Source organism: Dermacentor silvarum, unplaced genomic scaffold (assembly GCF_013339745.2).
Source record: "Dermacentor silvarum isolate Dsil-2018 unplaced genomic scaffold, BIME_Dsil_1.4 Seq267, whole genome shotgun sequence".
Taxonomy (NCBI): domain Eukaryota; kingdom Metazoa; phylum Arthropoda; class Arachnida; order Ixodida; family Ixodidae; genus Dermacentor; species Dermacentor silvarum.
This window is the reverse complement of record NW_023605955.1, coordinates 31,080-55,855: the sequence shown is the minus strand read 5'-3', so window position 1 is coordinate 55,855 and position 24,776 is coordinate 31,080. Positions and strand designations below refer to the sequence as shown.

The window sequence follows — 24,776 nt, the reverse complement described above, 5'->3', positions numbered from 1 at the left end:
GAGCCACACGTGTACTTCCCGTTTCGACTCTATTTGTATTGCACGAAGTCTATACCCGCTTGTAAAACTACATGTATTACGAAATGTACATGTACACCAGGCTTTCGCCTTCTTGTGTTACACGCGCATAACAATTGACGAATTTTATTTATTAGTTCTTGATTTCAAATAGGAACCACTACAAGTAACTTTCCCAATGCTGTCCTTCGCGTAATATATATATATATATATATATATATATATATATATATATAAACATCAAACGCCACTATTACCTTCACAAGGACGAACTATTTGGCGATTTTTGAAATAAATATACGCAACACACTTTAGCCTAATAGTTTCCTTTTTTCGTTATGTTGTTGCTCTTTCTCACAGATAGTCGCGCTCCTATGTTAACTTGCCCCTTGCCGTCTCGAGAAATTGTTTTTGGACAGCATTTTCCCAACGTTCGCGACTTTATAACTCGGCCATTCGAAAACGCGATAAAGCTATCCGTACAATCGTCGATGCAGAAGCGCCAGCAGATAACTTGCAGGCTGATCCAAACTAAAGCCCGGGCGGTGACTTCACCTATCGGTAAATTGACATACAATTATCGGTGCGATAGTAGCTTTTGCAACTGCTTCGAGGGCACGGCGCTGACGACGCTTCCCAGTTTCCACAGAACTGTGTGCACGACGTTCTCCAGTCAACGTGTGCGCCGTTCGAGATGGCTTGTGAACGCCAGCAGTACATGCTGTGTGGTTTTACCCAGGAACTGGACTGGAGACCTTTGCATTTTGTCGATCCAATTCCGGCGCACAGAATATGTGACGCGTGTGGTGTGCTGCCCAGGGTGACCGTTTTTCTGCCCTGTCGACACCTGCTGTGCAAAAGTTGCTACGAGCAGTGCCTACTCGACGACCGACACGCCTGCCCACTCGAAGGTGACCAGTTTCTTGATGAAGACGCTGAGTGGATACACTTTCCTTTGGAGAACCTCCTCAGGCGGAAGGTAAGAGAATGCCGGCATAAAAACCCTAAACATATTACCCTAATTGTTTGAATTCAGAGATGCAGAACGGAACATAGGCGTACGGTGTTAACAGTAGTGATTATCTCTCAGCAGAGCGGTGGAATCAAGTGAGCTAGGTTAAATACAAAAATAGTAAGATTTTATGGTACTTGACGGGTACTTCTTGGGTGAAAGCGTCAAGAAAAGCAAACAATTTGACGCTTTGTTTGTAGCTGATGTTAGCTTTAACTTGGCATAATGCTGTTTAAGCATGTGTGTTACGGCAGGTTACGTGAACTTTTGCGCAGTTTATCCATTGTCGTCTTCCTATTCCCGTGTCGTTGCTCTCATCCGTCACGGAGTTGCAGGACGCCATGCCCGATGTTTGGCTCTAGTTTGTGTTGCATGGCTTCTGTTACACAGCTGTGTTACACGGCGGTGTTACACAGCGCTTGTGTTGTTTTATTGTTAGGTGTCTTCGTTCTGCTGCACCGCATCGCAATATTTACACGCTCTTGCTTAGTTTTCTTCGTGTATTTTGCTGTTAGACAGGCAGGCATGACATTTGTTTGTTTTCTAGGGTCTTCCTTGCCCATTTGCCTGGCAACGGACATTTAGTTGTATGAATTGATTTCATACCACCAACCACTTTACTAAACTGCACTGTTACCTGAGATTACCTAGTTAACCATAGACGAATACATCGGTCTACATCACGGATTGATCGCAGCTTAGCACCGCCGGCAATAAATGCGGTGCAATGGAGGCACGTCGTGACAACACCCCCTATATTTGTCCGGGCAACGGTAGGGCTAATAACCGAGGCAGCCGCATTACTAATTCCTATCATCTCGAGAGGGTTACACATTACACATAACATGTCCATAATTTGAAATTTACAGAAATTGCCTCGTTTAGTTTGCCGAGGGCATTGGGCAATTCACTGAACATGTCCCATAAGGGATGAAGAACAAAGGATCAGTAAATATTTTCAATCCTTCCAAGAAGGACAGAAACACGAAAATCCGCCCCACATTGCATTTGTCACGACCTCTGTAATCCAAGGTTCGAGGAAAACTCATCAGGCGATGGTAACATTATCAAAATGAAAGAACGATAACTCGCCTAACTAGAGTGAAAGAAACGGGAAAAGTTTCTACCATTTCGGGGCCCCTAGGCAGGGCTCTGGAGTCAACTGTAGAAGCAAGTGGTGGCGCAGTGTACGTTTTTATCTTCGTGAGATGGCCTCGTGTCGGGTTAATCGTGTGGTTAGTTGTTGGAACACATAAAGATTATAGAAGCAAACGGGAAGAAGGACCCTCCTGTGTAGCGATAACATAGGCAGGCAGAAAGTTTTCATTTTTCCGGGCGCGGTGGGGGCTGGGGCCCGACCAGCTTTCCGAAATATGTGTGCATATATATATATATATATACACCTTTCGCAAACAATTTTTAATTTCTCGCTTTATGGCGAAAGCACTCATATCGACACTTCAGGCAAATTTTCGCTGTTGTCGTGGCCGTGATGTTTCGTATTAAATCCAAAAGTCATATACATGACCGTCCCATACCCTGTGGGTGCGAGAAAAAGCACGTAAAAGTGAGCCGAACAGGATGGCGGCTTGATGGGCATTATATTCTCACGCGCTCAATATTTGGGTTAGTTGTAGGTCACGTAATCAAACGCGAATGGGAAGGAGAGCACGCGTCTTCTCCTGTAGTCCTGCCGTAGCTGTGAATGACTGTGTGCGGCTAACGCTTATGCTGCCGCGTGCCATATCTAATTGTTGGTAATCATTGCTGGGTGCAATGATAAAGGGCGAGCAGGGATGGCTGCTTACTTCATGCGCGCTGTCTTCCTTGCCGGGCTGTCTTTCCGCGCCCCTAGTGTTGCAGAGTTAAGAAACAGAGGTCATTGCAGATCACTCACTGACAGAGGCCGTCAGTAGTGGACATAAAAATAGGCAGATAATGATGATGAATCTAATTTTCGGAGTTGCGGTGAATCGCGCGGCTGTACGAACCGTTCGCCTCCGCTGCCGGCGTTCTTCATAATGCTTGCGTTGTGAAAGCGAGTGGTCGAGGTCATCCAGTGAGGTATTTACAGGTTTACATGGTGCGTGCATTACACTATGCTTACTATTTTTATTTTAGGTGAATGTTTACAACAATGTGTATGGCCACTATAACTAACGTATAGACTCGTGTAAGGGCCGTACTTTTCTGTCACGATTTTGACGGGTCTTTCATGGGACCGGACCATTTGACCTCATTTTTCCAACTACGAGTATGAAATCCGCCGTAAACCTCCGCGAACGCCTCCTCTCGACATCCAGTAGCGACACGCGAAAGTACGCTGCGCGTGACAATTCGCTAATGAGCCCCATCAGAATCAGCGCACGGAACGAGATTGCTTCTCAGTTGGGTATGTCTTTTTTTTTCTTTTTGATATTGGAAGTCAAGTTGTGGGTGCGGCCCTTACACGGGGTGCGATCCTTACACGGGCCGCGAACGCCTCCTCTCGGCATCCAGTAACGACACGCGAAAGTACGCTGCGCGCGACAATTCGCTGTGGAGCCCGATCAGAATCAGCGCACGGAACGCGATTGCTTCTCGGTTGTATGCCCTTTTTTTCTTTTTGATATTGGATGTCAAGTTTTGGGTGCGGCCCTTACACGGGTGAGATCCTTACACGGATTTACACGGTAAGAATATCCCTTCGCGTAATTGTCTTCTACTTCGCTATCCCTAATACGGCTTTGCCTTCCCGGCCAAATTGCACTCTTATTTTAGTACTTTGAGTCCGAATATGAGCGCTGCTGCACATGACTTCTACACTTCTATTTATTCTGATTTTGAGTGAATCCGGCTTGACATCATTTCGGTTACTGAGTGAATTCTATATACAAGGTGTTTCAGCCAACACTTTCCAAAATTTTAGAGGCGGTCTGTGGCAGACAGCACAATTCTAGTTCATGAGCTCGTCTACTCGAAAAGGCGGACATTACTTGCAGAGAAAGTTGAAATGCATAATCGCCTAATTAACAAAATTAACAAATTAGGTTTTTAGCTAATTACCGTATGGGCCATGTTATAATTTACAAATTCTAGCCTGAATAAATATTGACACACATCACTCACGTGCTTTTCACACGCCGTTGATAGAAGAATCTGCCGAAGGAGTCACTGAAGAAGAACCTAAACTTTATTATCAAATCGATAAGATTTGAGTCCGGCGTACTGTTAGTGGGTCTGGGCACCCGCCGCGGACGCGGTTCCGAGACCTTGTCTCGAAGCGGCTTCCTCGGCTCGCTGGACGGCCCAGAGCTGTACTGTCAGGTTCGAGCTGAGCAGTGCTCGAGCCCCCCCCCCCCCCCCCCCCCCCTCCCGTAGTCGGCGCCTGTGAGCGATAATATGCCCCCCCCCCCCCCCCCCGACCGAATTGTTAGATTGCTATGCTTCGACTAGATTTTTGAGCGCGTTCGGCCAATGCGTTTGAGATAGCGTTTCCTTCCCTGTTTCCTTGCTCCTGGATTCTTTTGAAGTTTGAACTATCGTTAATGTATGACGCGTTGCAATCCTTACCCGGAAATTTCTTGATGACCTCTGGATGTAATCAGATCTCAAAGCGGTCTTTCACGCAGACAAGCTGCTGCTTTAGCCATTTGTGTAATTTCCCCTCTATAGCTGTTGAAAATTCTTTCTAGTGCCTCGCTGGTTCCTGCACGCTATACTTTTTCTTTTTCTTGGGGAACATTTTTCTCGGGCGAGAACACAAGAGTGAAATTCTTGCACTTTCTGCAGCTGGGAAGACTAGCCATTGCTATAAAGTTTTCTCACTCTGGCTATCTCTTCCTTACGCTGAGAAAGAATAGCGCAGATGCAGAACGAACACGGGAAGAGTGCAGCCGCCACGAAGTGCTTGTGACCAATCGGGCGGGCAGAGTCCAAGCCTAAGTATTTACCGGTGTGGGTTTGCTTCCTGTATACACTGGTTTGAAGCCCTCTAGCAGTGCGTTTGATGGGGATGTCTAGAAAGGCAGAATGTCCGTGGTTTTCCTTTTCCGTTGTTAACTTAATGATAGGCGCAAAGAATCTCGTACGATCCAAGATATATGCCACGTTCTGACGGCGCATATACACAGAATAAATTGTCCATGCATCAATCGAAAAGCTTTGGAGCCCGTGTGTGTGAAGGAAAAAGTCAACTTACCAGTGGTTCTAGCGCAATGTTGGTACAGACCACTGAAATCGAAGCGCCCATTGCTGTACCGAATTTTTGCTGATAAATTTCGGCGTTAAAGAACAATCTCTTCGTCAGGAACAAGTCTATCTAAAGCTGTGCGTGAAGGAAGCGATGAATCATCCTCGGGAATTTCTTTCCAGCACTGCGCTGGCCATACTTTACGGGGACGCAGCTGAACATAGATTTCACGCCAAAAGATGCCAACCCTTCGTCGTCGCGCTATACGGCGTGTCACTTCTTTCTTTAATGGTCATCGTATTAACGCGAACATTCTTCGTGAGATCGGTTCTGCCCTGTCTTTGCCACCCCGGACTTTTCAATACTAACAGCAGCAGCCCTGCCTGTTGCCTGTGTATACCAAGTCCTATAGGGCAACGATAAACCTCGTTATCGCTTCAATGCGTCGCCTTCAGGCGAGACTAAGAATATATTTCCATTTTGTCTTCACTGTTTTTACCTTTCCTTCCCTCTTCAAGAATATGACTTCCCTTACATTACGCTGCGCACATCTTGCCTCATTGACGGTGGCGGAGTTCATAAATGCAGTTAAGGAAAGCAGTTGATTCACTGACGAAGACTTGGCCGCTTATCAAAACGATAGCTTCAACCAGATCCCTTGTTCGACCACAGTTATTCACTTAATGAGATTATGACGAGAAAGAACCCAGAGGTTCACAGAGGGCTAGAAGTCAGTCCTGTGTTTGGGGGAGGGGAAAGCGGCAGACTCTAGTAAAAATCGTGCTGCATAGAATTTGGAAAGTTGTACAAAAAGTGCACTCGCGATTTTTTTCTCAATTCCGCCATCTTCAGAAGGTGGCTGCTGCGGCCAAGGATCGAACACTTGGTCACTTCTCTAACGCAGATTGCCATAGTAATGGAGCCACCACGGCCAGCTAGTGTAATTGCGATAACAACACGGATCTGAGCTGAAGGGCAACGCAGCGACATGGCAGGGGGCTAATTTTAAGCCACTTGTCACCTTAAATGCAACAGCGAAACTGTAAGCTTCTTGAAAGAAAACATTGATTACCTTCCAATCCTAACACGAACAAAATTCGTTTAATAGAAACCGTACCGGCTGTGCACGTTCACTTCCATCATTTTTGTCCACGTTGTCTTAATCATCGTTTTTGCCCTCTTGTTTGTTTCAAACATTTTTCGGCTTGTCATATAGTGATTATCTTCCAAAAATCTTGATTGTCGTCAAACTTAAATATTACACAGAGCTTCTGGACATAATGTAATACATGTATTTATGCACCTTGAGTCTAATAAATCACCTTGCTTGTGAAGTTTACGGATGCAAAGAGACAATAGCCGCAGCTTATGTGTGATTGTTGTCGTTGTAGTGCAAAATAAAAGAAAAGTCCTGAGCACCACACTCGAAAAGATTGACAGCCGTCCCCTTACGGAACTCAGAATTCTTGGACCCTGATTCCAGGCGACGTGGGCACGAACTGCCTTAAAAGCACTAGTGTTTTTAATATAAACAAGACTCATTGAAAAACGATATGATGTGCAAGAAATATTTGGTGCTTTTTTTCTTTCTTTTAACTTCTCTTTTTTCTAATCTTTTCTGTCCTTACCCCATGCTCCTGTGCAGAGTAGCCAACCAGACACTTTTTCTTCTTAACTTCTCTGCCTTTCACCTCGTGTTTTCCTCCTTCCTTCCATGCTTAAAAATTACTTCTTTTCTTTCCAGGTAAAATGCTGGAATGAAAAGCATGGCTGCGACGTGATCTTAGCTGCATCAGAGCAAAGCAAACATTTTTACGAACACTGTGACTACCACTCTATGTCGTGTCCCAAATGTTCAAAGGTCGTGCTCCGTAGAGAAGTGTGCGCTCATCTGCAGAGCAAATGCATAGATTACACGATGTCTACGACCTCCGAGATTCCGCAAACGACCGACACTGAAAACAAGGCAATGATGACTGCTCTGAATGCAAGCATGGACGTGCGAGTAGGTGAAATGAAGGACAGGCTAGACCAAGTGATAAGCGATATCGACGGCCAAAGTGACCGCCTGAATCAGATTTCACATTGCATGAACGCGATGAAAGAATCACTGCAACAGATAGCAAGCGGAAGTAGAACGTTTGAAAATGTTGCTTCACAAACTGCTCCTACACTCTCGTGCTCTGCCGCAATTCAGAACACCTTGATCGGTCACAGTGAAAAGCTGCAGGAGCTTGCAGGATCAATAAGCTGTTCAAATGAAACGCTGAAGGAAGCCTTGAAAGAGACGAAGCGGACTGTCGAACAGCTGAACGAAAATACAGCAAACAAGTTGCTAGGAGAATTAAGACAACGTTCGATTATTGACAGTGATGTGCTCAAAAAAGTGTGTGAAGTTGAAAGTACGCTAAAGGAGACATTTGGAAAGGAATTGCAGGATGCCACGAGGACAATCTGTAGAAATTTGGCAGAAAGTGGTGCTGGAATTGCTGAACCAAAACATTGTGTGGAGCAAAGCGGGCCGAATGCAATAAACAAGCAACAAGAACTCGCCCTAAACACAGTCAGTGTTAGGCGATACGAGTTTTTTGTAAACAACTTCAAAGCCGCGAAAGACAGCGCACATTCAAAGGGCTCCCATCTTTACCAGAATGAAAAGGTTTACATCTCTGGCTATCACTTGTCCCCAGGAGTTCACCTAAGGAAAGAGGGGGAGCATGTGCTGCTTCACGCTAGATTACAGCTACACAAGGGAGTCATCGACGAATTTCTTCAGTGGCCTTTCAATCAGAAAATTCAGTTGACCATCAAACATGCATCGAGAGACAAGCAGTGCCAGTGTTTAGTGGAAACTGGAGACAATCTTTTGTGCAATGCGAGGCCAGAAGAATCAAGTAGTAGGGGCTCGTATTTTCCAGGCAGTTCATTTCGCTTGGATGATCTCGAACGTGAAGGATATGTCATGGATGACAAGCTTCAGATAGTTTGGGAGCTCGTTCCGAAAGACATACCCAAATAATAGTAAGGACGACTCTCGGTAGATTTTAAAATACTTCATTTTTAAAACTCGTACGGATAAACGTCGCGCTTCCGCGTAACTTTGCTGAAGGAAAAATAAAGCATGCTGCTGAACTGTGTCTGGGGGTCTTGCTTTTATACGGGAGAGGGGGGGAGGGTGGGGGGATCATTTGTAAGTTTTCTCGAATGTTTTCAAAATTTCCTTTTGCAGATAACGTAATTCTATTCTTTGAGTTGGAATTGTGAGAGGCGGACATTGCTTGCACCACAAATGAACATATTCAACCAGTAGATAAATTAAGTATCTTCTAGTTACGTCAAATACTGTAATATAAGAATTATACCCGGTGAGTTTGTGAGGCATAATCACTTGGAATGAATTTTCAGATTGACTCTCGTTTGGAGATATGCAGTGTTGTACGGAACGGCGTTCCTGGAACTAGTTTCTTTTAGGAGGAACACAGGAACGCCACCGTTACGTTAATGATTAATGGTTCCGTTAAAGCGTTCCTTTCGCATTAAAGGAACTTGCAACGGGAACTCGTTTCAATATCGGGAACGAACGAGGTTTCTTTCTTTCTTCTTTATTTCTTTCTATTTTATTTGAGACAATTTTGACAAATGCATCTGTCATTTCGTTCCTGTTTTAGAGGAACGTGTACAACACTGGAGATATGTGCCATCAAACTCGCCGTCAAAATGCACTGCTGTCCCACTTTGTTTTTTACCAAAACGCTCTTCTATGCACTGAAGCACAAAAGTAATTGGAACGCCGATCTCTTTCATTGCACACTTTGAGAAATATCATCTCGAAACCGGTGCTATCCTGGAAATTTCTGATGGTGGATACGTCTTCCATATTTACCGGCTACAATTCGTGAACTGGTCAATTTCTGGTATTTGAATATGTGTTTCGATTACTCGTGCTAGTAATGTTCGGCCGCATTGAATAATGATAAGAATTATGCTATCTGCCACTAGTCGATCTTTAGAAATTCCGTCTTTACGGATTTCATGGAAGGATCGTATGACCAGATTTAATGACATCACACAACACTACAAATTGCAAAGTTGCATTTTCCCACCACCTCACCAAAAGCTCAGCAAAAAGCAGTCTGTCGAATGGCGGCAATACAGACCAGAACTTATCCGAACCCGGCGATCTCACATCTCATTTACCCAGACATGTGCAAGACAGATAAATGCAAAAACTGTGGTTCTAGAGCCAATCTGGAACATATGCTATGGGAATGTCGAGGCATAAAAAACAATAATGGGGATGCAGCCTCTCGCGATCGCCTCCACGTGCGCTGGGAGACCTGTGTTGCTCAGCTCTGCCCTTGACGATCAACTCCAGCGGGCCGAGGAAGCCGCCAGGGCTCAAGAGCTCCTGGCCGTCACCTAGGCGGGACCATTTTCCCGTCCCACAAACTCGCAGGGCCTTTAAATAAAGTTATTTGACTGACTGACTTACGGATTTCATCGACAACGCAATACCGGTGATTGATAAATCTAAAGAAGCCCAAATTGCTACAAGTTCCTTTGAATACACGTCCGGTGTAGATGAATTGCAATTGGAAACAATATTTCAATATTCCTTCACTACGGCCAAGAATGAGTACTTCTTACTTATATATTAGCCAAATCAATACAACTTTGAAGAATTGGCTTTTGTTGCTGAAGAACCGCTGCATCTGTCATCCACACACCTTTATTTTAAGTTTACGCGCCGAGGTGGCATAATATTTGTGCCGTTGCGCTGCTAAACCCGCGGTGGCGGGATCGATTCCAGGTCGCGGTGGCTGCATTTTTCATTTCGATGGGGGCGTAATGCAAAATTGTCCATGTACTCCGCATTGGGTGCACGTCAAAGGACTCCTGGTGGTATGACGTCACAAAACGACAAATGAAATTTCCGAGGTGCTTCCCTCGCGGCAGCCCCTTCATCAGTGTCCGTTCAGACGGCGCCGCAGACCTGGCGCAGACTGTTGACGGGTGAACAAAGAAGCTGCCCTCACGGTGACAACGACCACGGGATTCCGTAGACGTGGTGACAACCGTGAAGGCCAGGATTGCCGGGTCGCTGCAAGCTGACCGTCACGGAGATCCCACTGATTGTATGCAGGGGGCAAACTCGAGGACTTCTATGGGAACTGCGTCGACTTCAGGCTCCCAATTAGCCACGTGGTTGTCCCGTATGTGGGGGCGATCGCACAATGTTGAAGGTGGAGTCCGGCGTACTGGTGCGACGTCATGGGAGGGATTTTGCGAACGGTTGGATGATTATGATTGGCCAAGACAGTCACCAGATTCCCTCGTCTTGTCGCCTAGGGTAATGAACTGCTTTAAAAGTGGACACTTTTGGAGCAGTTAGCGTGTGCTGACGTGTGCTGACATGTAGTGAGCTCAGACATTTAAGGCGCTCCTACATGGAGTGCCTCCCATAGATGGAACCTGCGTGAGTATGTAAAATAAACCTTTTTCATTTGCTGCTATGCCGGACGTACTCATCCCTGTGGCTGGAGGAAGCCTGGCCTAAACGCTACCCTGAGGCGTAACAGTGGACGACATTAATCCACAGTCCCCCGCTCGGGCGCGTCTCAAATTCATATCGTAATTTTGGCATGTAAAACTGATGAACTTCAGGTATTTATGTTAATTTCATGTCAGATATATTCAGACATACTAAGTTTTCTGTGAAGGAAAGGCGTTCATATATACAGGGTGTTTCAGCGAACACTTTAAAAAATTATTAAAGGTCGCCTGTTGAAGATAGCACAATTCTAGTTCATGAGCTTGTCTACTCAGAGGCGGACATTAGTTGCACAAGAAATTGAAATGCATAATCGAGTAATTAACAAAAATCCCCTGATTAAGTTTTTAACTAATTACATGACGGCTCATATTGCAATTCACAAATTGTAGCCGTGGTGTTCGCAAGGCGGATTCATTTGCAATAAATTCTCGGGATGACACCAGTTTCGAGATAATAATTCCCGAACATTGCGGAGAAATGCATTGGCGTTCCAGTTAGTTTCTTAAAAAAACGTCACTCTATGCATTGAAGCACAAAATTAACCAGAACGGCCGAGCATTTATGCGCATAGTTCGGGAATTATTATCTCGAAACTGGTTTCATCCTGAAAATTAATTCTAAGTGGATCCGCCTTGCGAACTCCACGGCTACAATTTGTAAATTGCAATATGGGCCATCAGGTAATTAGTTAAAAGCCTAATTAGTCAATTTTTGTTGATTATTCGATTATGCATTTCAATTTCTTGTGTAAGTAATGTCCGCCTCTTCGAGTAGACCAGCTCATGAACTAGAATTGGGCTCTTTGCCACTGGCAACCTTAAATAAATTTTGAGTGTTCGCTGAAACACCCTGTAAATAATATTCATAATACCACTGCAAGGCCAAAATACGGTGATACTGCCGGTTTTAATGAAAGAATGAACTAAATCTTAAATGAATTTCAAATGTAAGGCTGTGAGTGTTCGCAATGTTCTTTCTACATGTTGAAAGAGGATGTGCAGCGCCTTTTGTAAAACTGTGTACACTGGGTAACATTCGATTGTTCATTTATCCATCTTTTTTCACAGAGTATTTTGAAAGCGTTCTACTAAAAGGTGGATCCCTTGCTAACCTTTCCTAGGTTTGAATTAGCTTTCCTCAATTCTAATATAATGCAGTAAGAGTGATGGCAGCTTGCAGCGAAACCAGTCATGCTCCATAGACCTATACTTTATCGTTCCTGGCCTAATATCAGTGCGGTAGTATTTTCCCTGCGAAAAGATACACCAGAGGTGTATTAGCGCTGAATTGTTTTTTATTTATGAGAGCCTCATTCAATCGGCTTCCGTGTTTTGGCGACATTTGAGAAAGGCACGTGACTGCTGTGGGTAAAAGCTCTTGTGAAAATGCTAAATTGGAAAATTTAAATTACCCGCCGTGGTTGCTTAGTGGTTATTGTGTTGGGCTGCTAAACACGAGGTAGCCGATGAAATCCCGGCCGCGGCGGCGCCGCGTTCAATGGGGGCGAGAGAGAGAGAGAGAGAGACAGAAGAAAGAGGAAAGGCAGGGAGGTTAACCAGATGGCAAGATCCGGTTTGCCACCCTACGCTGGGGAGAGAGGGGAGGGGGAGGTAAAGTGACAGCAAAGTAGAGATAAAGTCAGAAGCACAGACACAATCACAACTCGTCACAGGTGGCACAGCACAGTAGCACTTGCAACACTATAAACATCTGTCCTGGCTACAGCCGCTTGTCCAAGTATTTTGCCCTTAAAAACTGCAACCGTGTCCTCGTCGCCCTCCGCTGCGATAGCTTCTGATGTCGGCATTCTGAAATACGTTTCTCAGTTAGAGGTCTGTGGATAAAACGTGGTATCGCGTGTACGAGCGATTGTCTCGTGTAAATTGTAGCGAGGACAGTCACAGAGAACGTGCTGAAAAGTCTCCTCGCTACCGCAGTCATCACTCGAGATCCGATTCGGAATGCAAAAGACTTAGTAAAGACTACTCCAAGCCACATTAGAAAAAGTAGGGTAGCTTCTCGACGGCAGAAATAGCTGGCATGCAAAGCCGTAGACAGGAGTCTAAGTTGTGCAGCCGGTTGCTTTAAATCTTCCTGCGTTCCGCAGGGAGAACGTGATATCACAGGTGAGCATTCGAATTTTCCGAGCGGCATCTGTCCTTGATAACGGTATTGGTTCCTCTTAGTCGCCTTGAAGAGCCGACCGAGCAGCGTTATCGGCGTGTTCGTTTCCTATGACGCCGCAGTGACTTGGAAGCCACTGAAATGTCACGTGGTGTCCTTTCCCAGTCAAGGTATGGATTAGTTCTCTAATCTCGAATACCAGTTGTTCGTCTGGTCCACGTCGCAGGGCTGATAGAAAAGACTGTAGTGCCCCCTTCGGTTCACTGAATATTGAATATCTTCGAGGTTGTTCTTGGCTGACGAGACGAAATGCAGAAAACACCCGTGTGCTCAGATTTAGGTGCCCCTTAAAGACCCCTAGGTGGTCCAAGTTGATCCGGAGTGGCCCACTTTGGCGTGCCTTATAATCAGACGGTCGTTTTGGCACTTAAAACCCCATAAAATATTTATTTAAATTACGGTCCTATCAAACCATGACTGAAAAACAGTCAAGAAAACCTTGAGTAATATAGCTCAAAGGTCCTTATGTATATACTTTGTTGTTCCTGCAACAATGTAAAGGACGGAATGGATGCGTGCGCGAGTATGAGTCAGTGGGCACGGACGCACGCGCACACACACGGGAAAGCAAGCAATCACGAGGTATCCAAGTTTCAAGTTCACGCCCGCGACACAGGGCACCGATTGCTCCCCTATCGGCCAGATTCGAACGCCGACGGTGGCATGGCTTCGGCTACGTTCACACTTGGGAAGCAGCAAGCGGGCGGAAAGGCCAGAGGGGCCGGGGTATCTTTTTCGTGCATGTCCAAGTTGTTCACATTTGCTTTGCTACAGTCGTGGCCGCCGCTGCCGCTTTCGCCCACATCCATATAGTGTGCGTACGTTTGTCGGCGTGGTGGCGCTCTTTATCGCACCCTTTAGAGCGGTACGTTCATTCATTGACCCATCCGCCATTAAAAGCTATCATTTCGCGCAACTTCGCGTGTCATCTTCGACTTTCGGTAAATTCCTCCTCACTGGCGTTTCGTAATTTTCCTCGCACAAGCGCGGTAGTGCCGAGTCACAGGTTCGTGCCTCCGGGTTATTATAGTTCTTGAATCACTTTTATTTTCTAGTTGTAACGACGTGTCATTATTTCCTATTATTGGAAGCGCCTCCACGACACCAAAGCGGCAATGGGAACTCCAAAGCTAGAACTCAGGCTGGGCCTTGTGTTCGGGCTCGCCGAGGCCTGCTCGTTCCACGCGAGACCTACGCTCCGGGCCTTCGCGGCCCCAACACATGGACCGCCCTGCTTCCCGCTTTGATCCCCCTCCCCCCCGCCCGCAGCTCCCTTGGGTGCCCTGGAGACCCGGCGCCACCTGATTTATAATAATTGCAGGTGTACTCCTGAGGCCATCTCAGGCTTACTCCGATTTCATGTTCCCATCTTGCAGTAGTACTGGTGAAAAACAAATCTCGTCGAGACGAGAAAAGCACCTACTTGTTTTCTAGAAATGGATAATGAACAAACGGAAGAAGCTTCACACATCAGAAGCGGCAGTGGTGTGTTTGCCCGGCATTGCAAAAGTGCGAGAATTTGGGTCACGCCAAGGCTTCGTCGCTGCACCTCCGGTCGCGCGACGCTGAATACTATCGCGAGTATTGCTGACAGTACGTTTTAGTACCACTCTCGTCGTAGAGCAAGGGGTGGCTCTTGATTCTTCGGCATAACTGGCGGCTTCGGATAGAGTAGAATATACTGAAGCGTCGAGGCGATACAAAAGGTTCGTGTCAATAAACGAGGAAGATTCGCAACCATAAAGAAGAAAGAAGGGAGACAATCCCGTGGTAGACTGCGTGGCGCTATAGTAAGCATACGTAACAAACGAAAGGATGCGGTCCCAGTTAGTGTGGTCAACGGAAACGTACATGGTGGGCTTGTCGCCGAGAGTGCGATGAAAGCGTTCAATCATACCATTGGTTCGAGGATGATATGCACTTGTAGTTGTATGGACAATTATGCATTCGGGGAGGAGGGCTTCAACAACTTCGGAGAGGAATGAACGACCATGGTCACTCAATAGGTCGCTAGGCACACCGTGTCGAAGAACAAGGTTTCGAAGGGTGAACAAGCTGACTACACTTGATCTGGCCGCCGCAAGTGCCGAAGTTTGGCGTGGCGCGTGAGATGGTCCACGGCGACGATAACCCAGCGGTTGCCATCTGGGGTGTACGGTAGAGTGCAATACCAATCAATGCCGACACGGTCGAAAGACCTGGAGGGACAAGGGAATAGTTGGAGCGGCCCTGTAATCTTGTAAGGTGGGGTCTTGCGGCGTGCGCAGTTGAAGCACGAGTGAACGTAATTGCGAACGAAGAGGTACTGGCGTACTCATCGAAGCCAGACTTACGCTCGGCAAGAATAGCGCCGAAGCCTACTCCACTAGCGTCCGTGTCGACTTCTGTTGGAGCGTCCGGGTCAAAGTAGCGCAGAATAGATGGGGATATCAAATTATGGCGTAATGTGGCGAACGCGTCTCGCCTTTAAATTGCTCAGGCCCTCCGTGTGCGTGCGTGAGCGAGCTCACCGTGTCCTTCCTGCCCTCCCTCCTCTCTCTCTCTATCTCATCTTTCTATTCCCTCTTTCCCGTCCCCCAGAGCGGGGTAGCCAACCAGACGCATTTCTGGTTAACATTCCTGCCTTCTACTTTTCTCTCCTCCTCCTTCTCCTTCTTGATCGCGTCGATTAGCATTGCAGCCTACACTTTTCGTATCATGTTCAATTTCACAACCGCATGTTTACATGCTAGTGCAGCTTCCGGTCGAGCGGAACTACTTTCCGCCGCGTTTCCGCTTCGCCGTGGCGGAAAAATTGGTCCGAGACTGATGTGGCTCGCCGCCTGGCTTTCCGCCGCTTTTGCCGCCTAGTCAGGCGTAATTTTCTAAATTTTTGCCGCTTCCGCCTGCTTCTAGGCCAAGTGTGAACGTAACCTTCATGTACCGCGCGCGCGTTTCCAGTGAAGCGCGTGCAACTAACTGGTGGTGGCGTTTCCACGATAGCACACTTCGCCACGTCATTCCGCAAGCTTGGTAGACAGTGTCCTTCTGTCGTTTAGAGCCACGGCATCTTGGAAAGTGTGAGTGAGTGAGTGAAATAACTTGGAAAGTGTGGTACACCTTCATGCATAAAACTATGCATATTTCGGGAACATTCCAAGATGAAGCAAGCGCCGAGCCGTGCGCAGTCACATCGCCCATTTTGCTTTTCGCATGCCTTCCTTTCATCTGTGTCACATGGTGAATCGAGTGCACCTAACGTCGTCATCATCATCAGCGTATATTTATGACCACTGCAGAACGAAGGCCTCTCCTTGTGATCTCCATTACCCCTGTCTTGCGCTAGATGATTCGAACTTGCACCTACAAATTTCTAAACTTCATCACTCCACCTAGTTTTTTGCCGTCCTCGACTGCACCGACCTTCTCTTGGTATGCATTCTGTAACTCTAATGGTCCACCGGTTATCCATCCAGCGCAATACATGGCCTGCCCCGCTCCATTTTTTTCCTCTTAATGTCAACGAGAATATCGGCTATCCCCGTTTGCTCTCTGATCCACACCGCTATCTTCCTGTCTCTTAACGTTAGGCCTAAAATATTTCGTTCCACCGCTCTTTGTGCGGTCCTTAACTTCTTCTCAGGCTTTTTTGTTAACCTCCAAGTTTTGGCCCATATGTTATCACCGGCAGAATGCAATGATTGTTCACTTTTCTTTTTAACGACAGTGGTAAGCTCCCAGTCAGGATTTGTCAATGCCTGCCGTATGCACTCCAACCATCTTTTATTCTTCTGTAAGTTTCCCTCTCATGATCAGGGTCGCCTGTGAAAACTGCTTTAAAATGCAGTTAAAAACTGCTGCCAAAACTGCTTTAAAATATTAGGGTCAGGAATCCTGTCAAGCTGCTATTTCAGCAGCTTTTAATTCCTGTGCTTGCGTCCTTTTCACTGTTCATTGCATTCGTTTTTTTTTGTAACCGCTATCATTGTATGAATATTGCGTCATTGTATTTTAACATATCACTGTGTGAAAAAGAATGCTCAATAAATGAAATGAAATTGGCCTGGTTAAACGTACTCCTTTACAGACTCTAGAGGCTGAATGGCGATCCTGAACTCTTGTTCCCTTGCCAGGTTATTCAACATTATCTTTGTCTTCTGCATATTCATGTTCAACCCAATTCTTACGCTTTCTCGATTAAGGTCCTCAATCATTTGTTGTAATGCGCCCCGATTGATGCTGAATGGGACAATGTCATCTGCAAACCGAAGGTTGCTGAGATATTCACCGTTGATCCTCACTACTAAGCTTTCCTTGTCTAAGAGCTTGAATACATGTTGTAAGCATGCAGTGAAAATCATTGGAGAGATTGTGTTTCCTTGCCTGGACCCCTTTCTTGATTGGTAACTTTCTACTTTCTTTTCATCTCTTTAAACCCCATCCCCCGTGTAGGGTAGCAAACCAGACGTGCGTCTGGTTAACCTCGTTGCCTTTACTTTCTTCTTTCTCCTCCTCCTTCTACTTGAGGAGAACCAAGGTTGCTGTGCAATCCTTGTAGATATTTGTCAAGATATTCGCGTATACCTCCTGTACTCCTTCATTATGCAGTGCCTCTATAACTGCTGGTATCTCTACCGAATGAAATGCTTTTTCATAATTTATGAAAGCCATATGGAAAGGTGGATTGTACTCCGCAGATTTCTCTATTACCTGATTGATGGCATGGATGTGATCCATCGTAGAATATCGCTTCCTGAAGCCAGCCTGTTCTCTTGGTTGGCTGAAGTCAAGTGTTGCCCTGATTCTAATGGAAATAATCTTGGTGAATATTTATACAATACTGAAAGCAAGCTAATGGGTCTATAATTCTTCAATTCTTTAACGTCTCCCTTCTCATGGATGAGTATAATGTTGGCGTTCTTCCAGCTTTCTGGTACACTTAAAGCCGTGAGGCATTGCGTATAAAGGGCCGCAAGCTTTTCAAGCATAATATGCCCTCCATCTTTAATTAAATCGGCTGTTATTCCATCTTCTCCAGCAGTGTTTCCCCTGGTCATGTCTTTCAAGACCTTTCTATCTTCATCGCTAGTTATAGAAGGAGCATTTGTACCCTGTTCATCACTACTTCGCATAAAAGTAGCTTGGCTGCTCTGGGCACTGTAAAGGTCAGCATAAAATTCTTCCGCTGCTTTTACTATGTCATCGAAATTGCTGATGATATTACCCTGCTTATCTTTCAGTGCATACATTTTGCCTTGTCCTATGCCAAGTTTTCTTCTCACTGCTTTCATGCTGCGTCCATATTTTACTGCTTCCTCAATTTTTTTCACGTTTTCATTTCGGATATCCCTTACTCTCTTCTTGTTGATCAGTTTCGACAGTTCAGCGAATTCTATCTGATCTCTGGAGTTTAACACTTTCATGTTTTGTCGTTTCTTTATCAGGTCCTTCGTAACTTGGGCAAGCTTACCTACTGGTTGAATTGGTGCCTTACCTCCCATTTCAATTCCTGCTTCTGAGATCAGCCTAGTTACAGTTTCATTCATTACTTCTATGTTGTCATCTTCCGGTTCTAAACGTGCATATGTGTTTGTGAGCGCCAGCCTGAATTGGTCTGCATTTACCCTTACAGCGTCTAGGTTGGCCTGTTTCCTTTTACTAATTTTTACTAATTTTATTCTTTCTCTGTTCGAATTGACAGAAATCCTAGACCTCACTAACCTATGGTCACTGCACTTAACCTTACCTAACACTTCTACATCCTACACTATGCTTGGATCGGCAGAGAGTATAAAATTTATTTCATTCCTTGTTTCTCCATTAGGGCTTTTCCAGGTCCACTGCCCGTTGCTGCGCTCCCTGAAGAAGGTAATAATTATTCGGAGCCTATTTCTTTCCTCCTATTCTAACATCTCTCCTCTAGTGTTCCTAGAATTGATGCCGTAGTTGCCAATTGCTTCACCAGCCTGCTTTTTACCCACTTCTGCAGTGAAGTCGCACATGACTACGGTATATTGAGTATGCATCTTTCTCATTGCTAGTTCAACATCTTCATAAAACTGTTCTATTTCTTCATCATCGTGACTAGAGGTTGGGGCGTAGGCTTGTACTACCTTCATTTTGTATCTCCTATTCAGCATTATTACGGCGACTGCTACCCTCTCCTTAATGCTGTAGAGTTCATCAATGTTGCCCGCTATCTTGTTATGGACTAGAAATCCTACCCCGGATTTTCTATTATTTGGAAGACCTCTGTAGCAGAGGACGTGGCCGTTAGTCAGCACTGTGTAAACCTCATCAGTTCTTGTAACCTCACTAAGGCCATAATATCCCAGGCAACGCCTGATAATTCTTCAAATAGCCCTGCTAAGCTAGTCTCACTCGATAGGGTGCGCGTGTTGAACGTTGCTAGGTAGAGTTTCCACCTTACGTACACAGCGATATAGATTCATAAGCATCCCGCCTACGGGCACCTTCAGTCATGTGCTCGTTCCGTTGAGGAAGAAGCGCTCTGTCGGACTATAGTTGATGAATAACACTGTCGTTGTTAAGCGAGTGCGGCGGTCTTTCGAAACGCTCTAATTTAGATAGCTACTTTTCGCAGCAATAAACAGGGCGAATTTCGTGGGTATGTTCAGTGACGTCTACTCGTAGTCTCCGAGTCTGTTAGGAGGCCGCATGTTTTAAAAACGACATTAATTATTGAGAATTACCCGCCGCTGTGGCTAAGCTGCTATGGTGTTGCGCTGCTAAGCACGAGGTCGAGGGTTCAAATCTCGGAAGCGGCGACCGTATTTCGATGGGGGCGACATACAAGAACGCCTAAGTCTCGTGAATTGGGGGCTCGTTAAAGATCCCCTGGTGGTCATAATTAATCCGGCGTCTCCCCTAAGGCTTGCCTCATAATAAAATCCTGTTTTTGCCATGTAAAACGCCATAATGTAATTGAATTCAATAATTGACAGTTGAGCCCAGCAAATCATTAGTTCATTCTGTTGTCACAAACTTCTTCAAGATTTAGACGAGAAACTGCACCTAATGGTCGCAAAAACAAAGGTCCTAATTTTTTTAATGCCGTTCACCTAATAAGTGATGCTGGGCGTTTTTCTTTTCTTTTTACCTGCGCAAGATTGGGAGTGTAGTAAGCGCAATGTTTCTTTTCGTGCTTTTTCTCCCTAAACGCGCAATGCCTTTGCAAAATTAAATTACAATGCAGCCTTGAAAACATTATGAAATGGTGTTCTGACTGGCAAATGGTTATAAACCCTAATAAATCAGTAAGCATGTCTATTACAAGAAAAAAGAAAATCCTGCAATTTCCTTATAGTATACATGGCAAGCAGCTTAAAAAAGTAGAGGAGCACAAATATTTGGGTTTATTATTTAGAAGTGACTTAAGCTGGAACAGACATGTAGAGGACGTAAGTAAGAAGGCGAATAATGCGCTTTGGAGCCTAAGGTGAAATTTACAAAGAGCAACCACTGAAGTTAAAAACTTGGCCTATAGAACACTGGTCAGACCAATCATTGAGTACGCGAAAATTGTCTGGGATCCTTACACAGAGAAAAACCGTAAAAAACTGGAAAGGATTCAGAGGTTAGCTTCCCGATTCATCTTCAACAAATATGGTCGACATCACTCCCCTTCAAGACTATGTCAGCTTGCAAATCTTCCCAATTTAGAATTAAGCACTAAGTATGATAGGATTAGGTTCCTGTTCCTTATTATCCATAATGAAATAAAAATTAATAGGACGAACTATTTCGAAATTTCTACTAATGAATCGTCTAGACATCGCCACAGCTTGTATATTCCCCCACCAGTAACCCGTAATGACACATTTAAATATAGCTTCTTTCCCAGAACGATAAAAGAGTGGAACATGCTTCCCGATTTTGTAGTCCAGTCTGCTTCTTTTAATAATTTTTGAGTAATTTGCATGCCGTTATTTATTCCGAGAGCGTGGTGCGTTAATCATCTGACTTTGTGAATCATCTGATTTTATGATTTCGTTATTATATGTGTATGTTGTTCTTATTTTTACATGCCTCAAGGGATATTGATTGGTTTTTTTTCTGCTTTCTTTATTACAATATATATGAGCTGCAATTTATTTTTTGTGCGTTGTACTCAGATGTATTGTACGCCCTGCGTAAATCAGATGTGTTGACTTCGCTTGTTTTATTTATGTTTTCTCCACTCCTGTAATGACCCTAAAAAAAGAGCTGGCAGTATCAATAAACAAACAAACAATCACTTAATCACTCAACAGAAATTTCAGTGGTGCAGCTTCTTTCTTAAAGTGCTTGGACGTGGTGGGACGTGTCACTATGCTGTGATTGAAACCATTTAAATCGGTTGCAGACTCTCGGCACACCAAGAATGGTATTAGCGCGCTCCACATAGAATGACAAACACTACTTGTTTGTTCACACACTTTCAAGCACAATGGCTTATATAGTATTTAATTGGCCTATATTTCAAGCCTGATGTTGCGTATGAGGTCCTGTTGCATTTGTAGGAAATGTACTTGGCTTTTATAATTTATTGTTGTGCTCGCATTTTGCGTGATGGGTCTTAAATCATCAGGCAGAGCAGACGCTCTGTTTACTTGGTCTTCAGATTGACAAAGACGTATTCGGCGTCGAACAGTTCTCGTAAACTGGCACTATAGGCTGCACTTCGTCCTTTCCCAAACAATTGATGGGCATTCGTTCTACCTAGAGAGCGAGCGCCACGAGCAACGAGACAGAGAGCACGCAGCCGCAATGTAAACAAACACCCCCGATGGAACGCCGTATGCGACCGCGCAGGCGAGTTTTTACAACAGGGCGCAGCAGCGCCACTTGGCCAATGTTGTCGCGTCTATGACGACTTCACCGGTTAGATTCGCGCCCACGGCGACCGTGGTTCAATGTGAGCAATAACATTCACGAACTTAGAGTTTGGCGCACAGTGAAAGAAATATCAGAGGCAGAAAAGTCCTCGAATAAGGTGTCTGTCATAGCCTCCGGATTAATTTGGGACGTTAAACAGCGCGAATAAATCAACAAGCGCTCGCACGGACGTAGTCACACACGCGCACACCTCTCAACGCCTCAGCCTGCGTGGCCTGCATTTCGCAATTATGTTGTATGTGATACTCTTTCGTGCCTTGAGACCGGACGGCAGTTCACTAATTTATGCAACTGAGTCAAAGATAACTCTTTTGTGAGCGCTTGTACTCCTTTAAAACGGCTAATGACACCTTCGTGTGGGTGGGGGTTAAGGCGTACGGACCATGCTGCAAAAGTCATCTTGTAAAAAAACCTCTATTGCCAAGAATAAGCATTCCCTTTACTCTGGCTCAAAATACACTTGCAGTGCTGCTGAATGTACGGGTCACGTGAGCCGCTCAGAGGAGCCAATGTGCAATTTGTCCAAGTTGGCGGCGAATTAATCCACGCCTGTGACGCTTTCTTCGAGCAGAACGAAGCCGTCGACTCGGTGGAGCGAAAGAGGCAAGCGAGTCAACGTTGTTTGGTTTAACCTTAATTCTTAATTAATTCTTACTCTGGGAGGAAAGACAAGAAGACAATGCTAGGATAAATTTTATAGTAGTTAATGGAGCTCTGCAACACAGGCGAGCGCTCGCCTGTTTAGGAATGTCACGTTCCACGAATAAGCTGCACGTGTCAACTGTCTGACGCAAGGCACTCATTGTGCTTTGCGGGGAAGTGGTAGGAAGAAACTATGCCGAGCATAGCACAGGAGCCAAATTCGCGAATTGAACAAAACCGAAATTCAAAATGAGATATTGACGCACATCGAACCGGAAAAAGCAGGCCTATCTAATACACGTTGTGTCATATTACTGCGAGGAGTACCACACTACGAAAACAGTGGACGAAAGTGTATAAAAGCCAACCTCTGTGTATGCTCGGCATGGTATTTCCGAAAATTGGCACCCAATTATTTTAGTGTGATATGGAGTTATTGGGAAATGCAGCAAATCAATTATAATAAACAAATCAATCGTAGTTTTGCGAGGAAAAGTTGTCAGTCAGGCAGATTTTTATCATGATTCGGTACTTGTAAGGCATTTCTATTTGGCCGAAGTTGCCAATAAGCACTTTTACGTATTGAATACGAATCGTTTTCTGGCCAGTCGACGACGTTGAGGAACGTTACGCATTAAAACTAATTTGATGTTACTTTTGAGCGGAGATCTTAGGCCCCGGTTTCTGCGGCAAGTGTCGGCGTTCCCGCCCTATTGCAAAACCCAGTGCCATGCCTGATTATGGGCCCAGTGTCACGCGCTGGATACTGGGGCGCCGGAAAGGCGTGGCATACTGGGAGGCGCTGGTATACTGGTGGGAAATGCAGCTCTAGGGCGAGAAATACCGTATAGGTATATGTTTAAGTACAGAAAGCATCAGAGAGCGTTTTAATACAATAAAAAAGAGAAAAAAAAACGCACGGCGGGATTCGAACGTCTCACCCACAGATCCTAAACCCAATACCTTACCTCTTCGCCACGCCGGTTTTTTTTTCTTTCATGGTATTTAATACATTAACATGTCATCCAATAAAACATTCACTAATTGTGCATAGTCATAGAAAGGTGGGTACAATGAGTCACACACAGAAAAACAGAAGAAGCACTGTTCCGCTTTAAAAGGGTGGTAAGGCTAAGCACCTCACCAAAATGGGGTACCAGTCCGGTTGAACATCAAGTCCATCATAAACATTCTTTAGGTGCACAGTCATCTGGATGAAATTTACTCTTGTGGGTACAACCGGTTCAGCGTTGCGGTCCATCATTCGCGTCTTCCACAGACTGTGCATTCCCATGAGAAAGAACATGTCGAAAGGTACACTGTCATCATGGGTCGGCAGCAGATATCGCACTGTATGAGGGTTGATTTCAAGGTCTTTCTTTAGAGTCCGTTGGAGGATGTCCTAAAATAGAATGGCATCTTTGCAGCCAATAAAACAGTGTTCAATTGTCTCTGGCACATCACAAAGACGACAATTAACAGAAGTCACAAATATATCCTTTTTCTGTAGCCATGTTTTACCGGTAAAGTTTCACTATAAAGTTTGTATAAGAATGTTTTGCAGCATGGGGATATATACATTTTACGAACTCGTTTTAGTACATCCTGGCCTGGCCATTCAACGTATAGTGATCGGTAAAATGGAGGCGGAAAAAGCATCGACAGTAAATCTTGGTATAACTTTTTACGCGACACGGAGTACAAGTATTCAGTAGAAAACGTAACTGTCAGGAAACGAACTGCCAAATAAACCTCCTGCATGAACCCCAACAAGCATAAAGGCGAAGAAAAATTTGATGAAACAACTAAATCAGGTAAAGCATCAACAAAGTGTGACTTGCATGAATGACCGAATTATAGGATGTGAAGGATCGCGAAAAAAGAAGAAACGGGACACTATTTGCCGCACGTAAAGATGCACTAAGCCGAGCCCACCCTCACTAACTGGTCTAAAAACATGGTCTCTCCTCATGGGCTCGAAAGTGGAAGACCATATGAAAGTTGCAAAAATTCGGTGAAAGCGTTGGATGTAGAGCCTGGCACAGTGAATAACTTGCAATACGTAGTAAATTTTAGTTGCTAAAAACTTATTGCAGGCTTCAGCCCTTCCGAAAATAGAAAGTCGGTATGGAACGAATGTCTGAGCGTAACTTTGCAAGGCTGAAACCCGTTCTTTCCAATATTGCGCGCTTAATTTATATGCGTCTAGGGGCACGCCAAGATACGTTGGCGGAACATGAGTCCACTTAATGCCTGCAAACTGTTCTGGCTTATAACACCAGGAGCCGAACCATAAGCCTAAGCTTTTCGAGGAGTTC

At 45.1% G+C, this 24,776-nt stretch overlaps 1 protein-coding gene across 1 annotated transcript; it reads left to right on the top strand.

The window, feature by feature from the left end:
- The first annotated feature begins 609 nt into the window (after positions 1-609).
- Positions 610-21,580, top strand: LOC119434840 (TNF receptor-associated factor 6-A). Its single transcript, XM_049659612.1, has 4 exons — positions 610-997; positions 6,946-8,184; positions 17,006-17,014; positions 21,509-21,580. Exons 1-4 carry the CDS (start codon positions 713-715, stop codon positions 21,578-21,580), a joined length of 1,605 nt encoding a protein of 534 aa, XP_049515569.1. The 5' UTR covers positions 610-712.
- Positions 21,581-24,776: the final 3,196 nt, after the last annotated feature.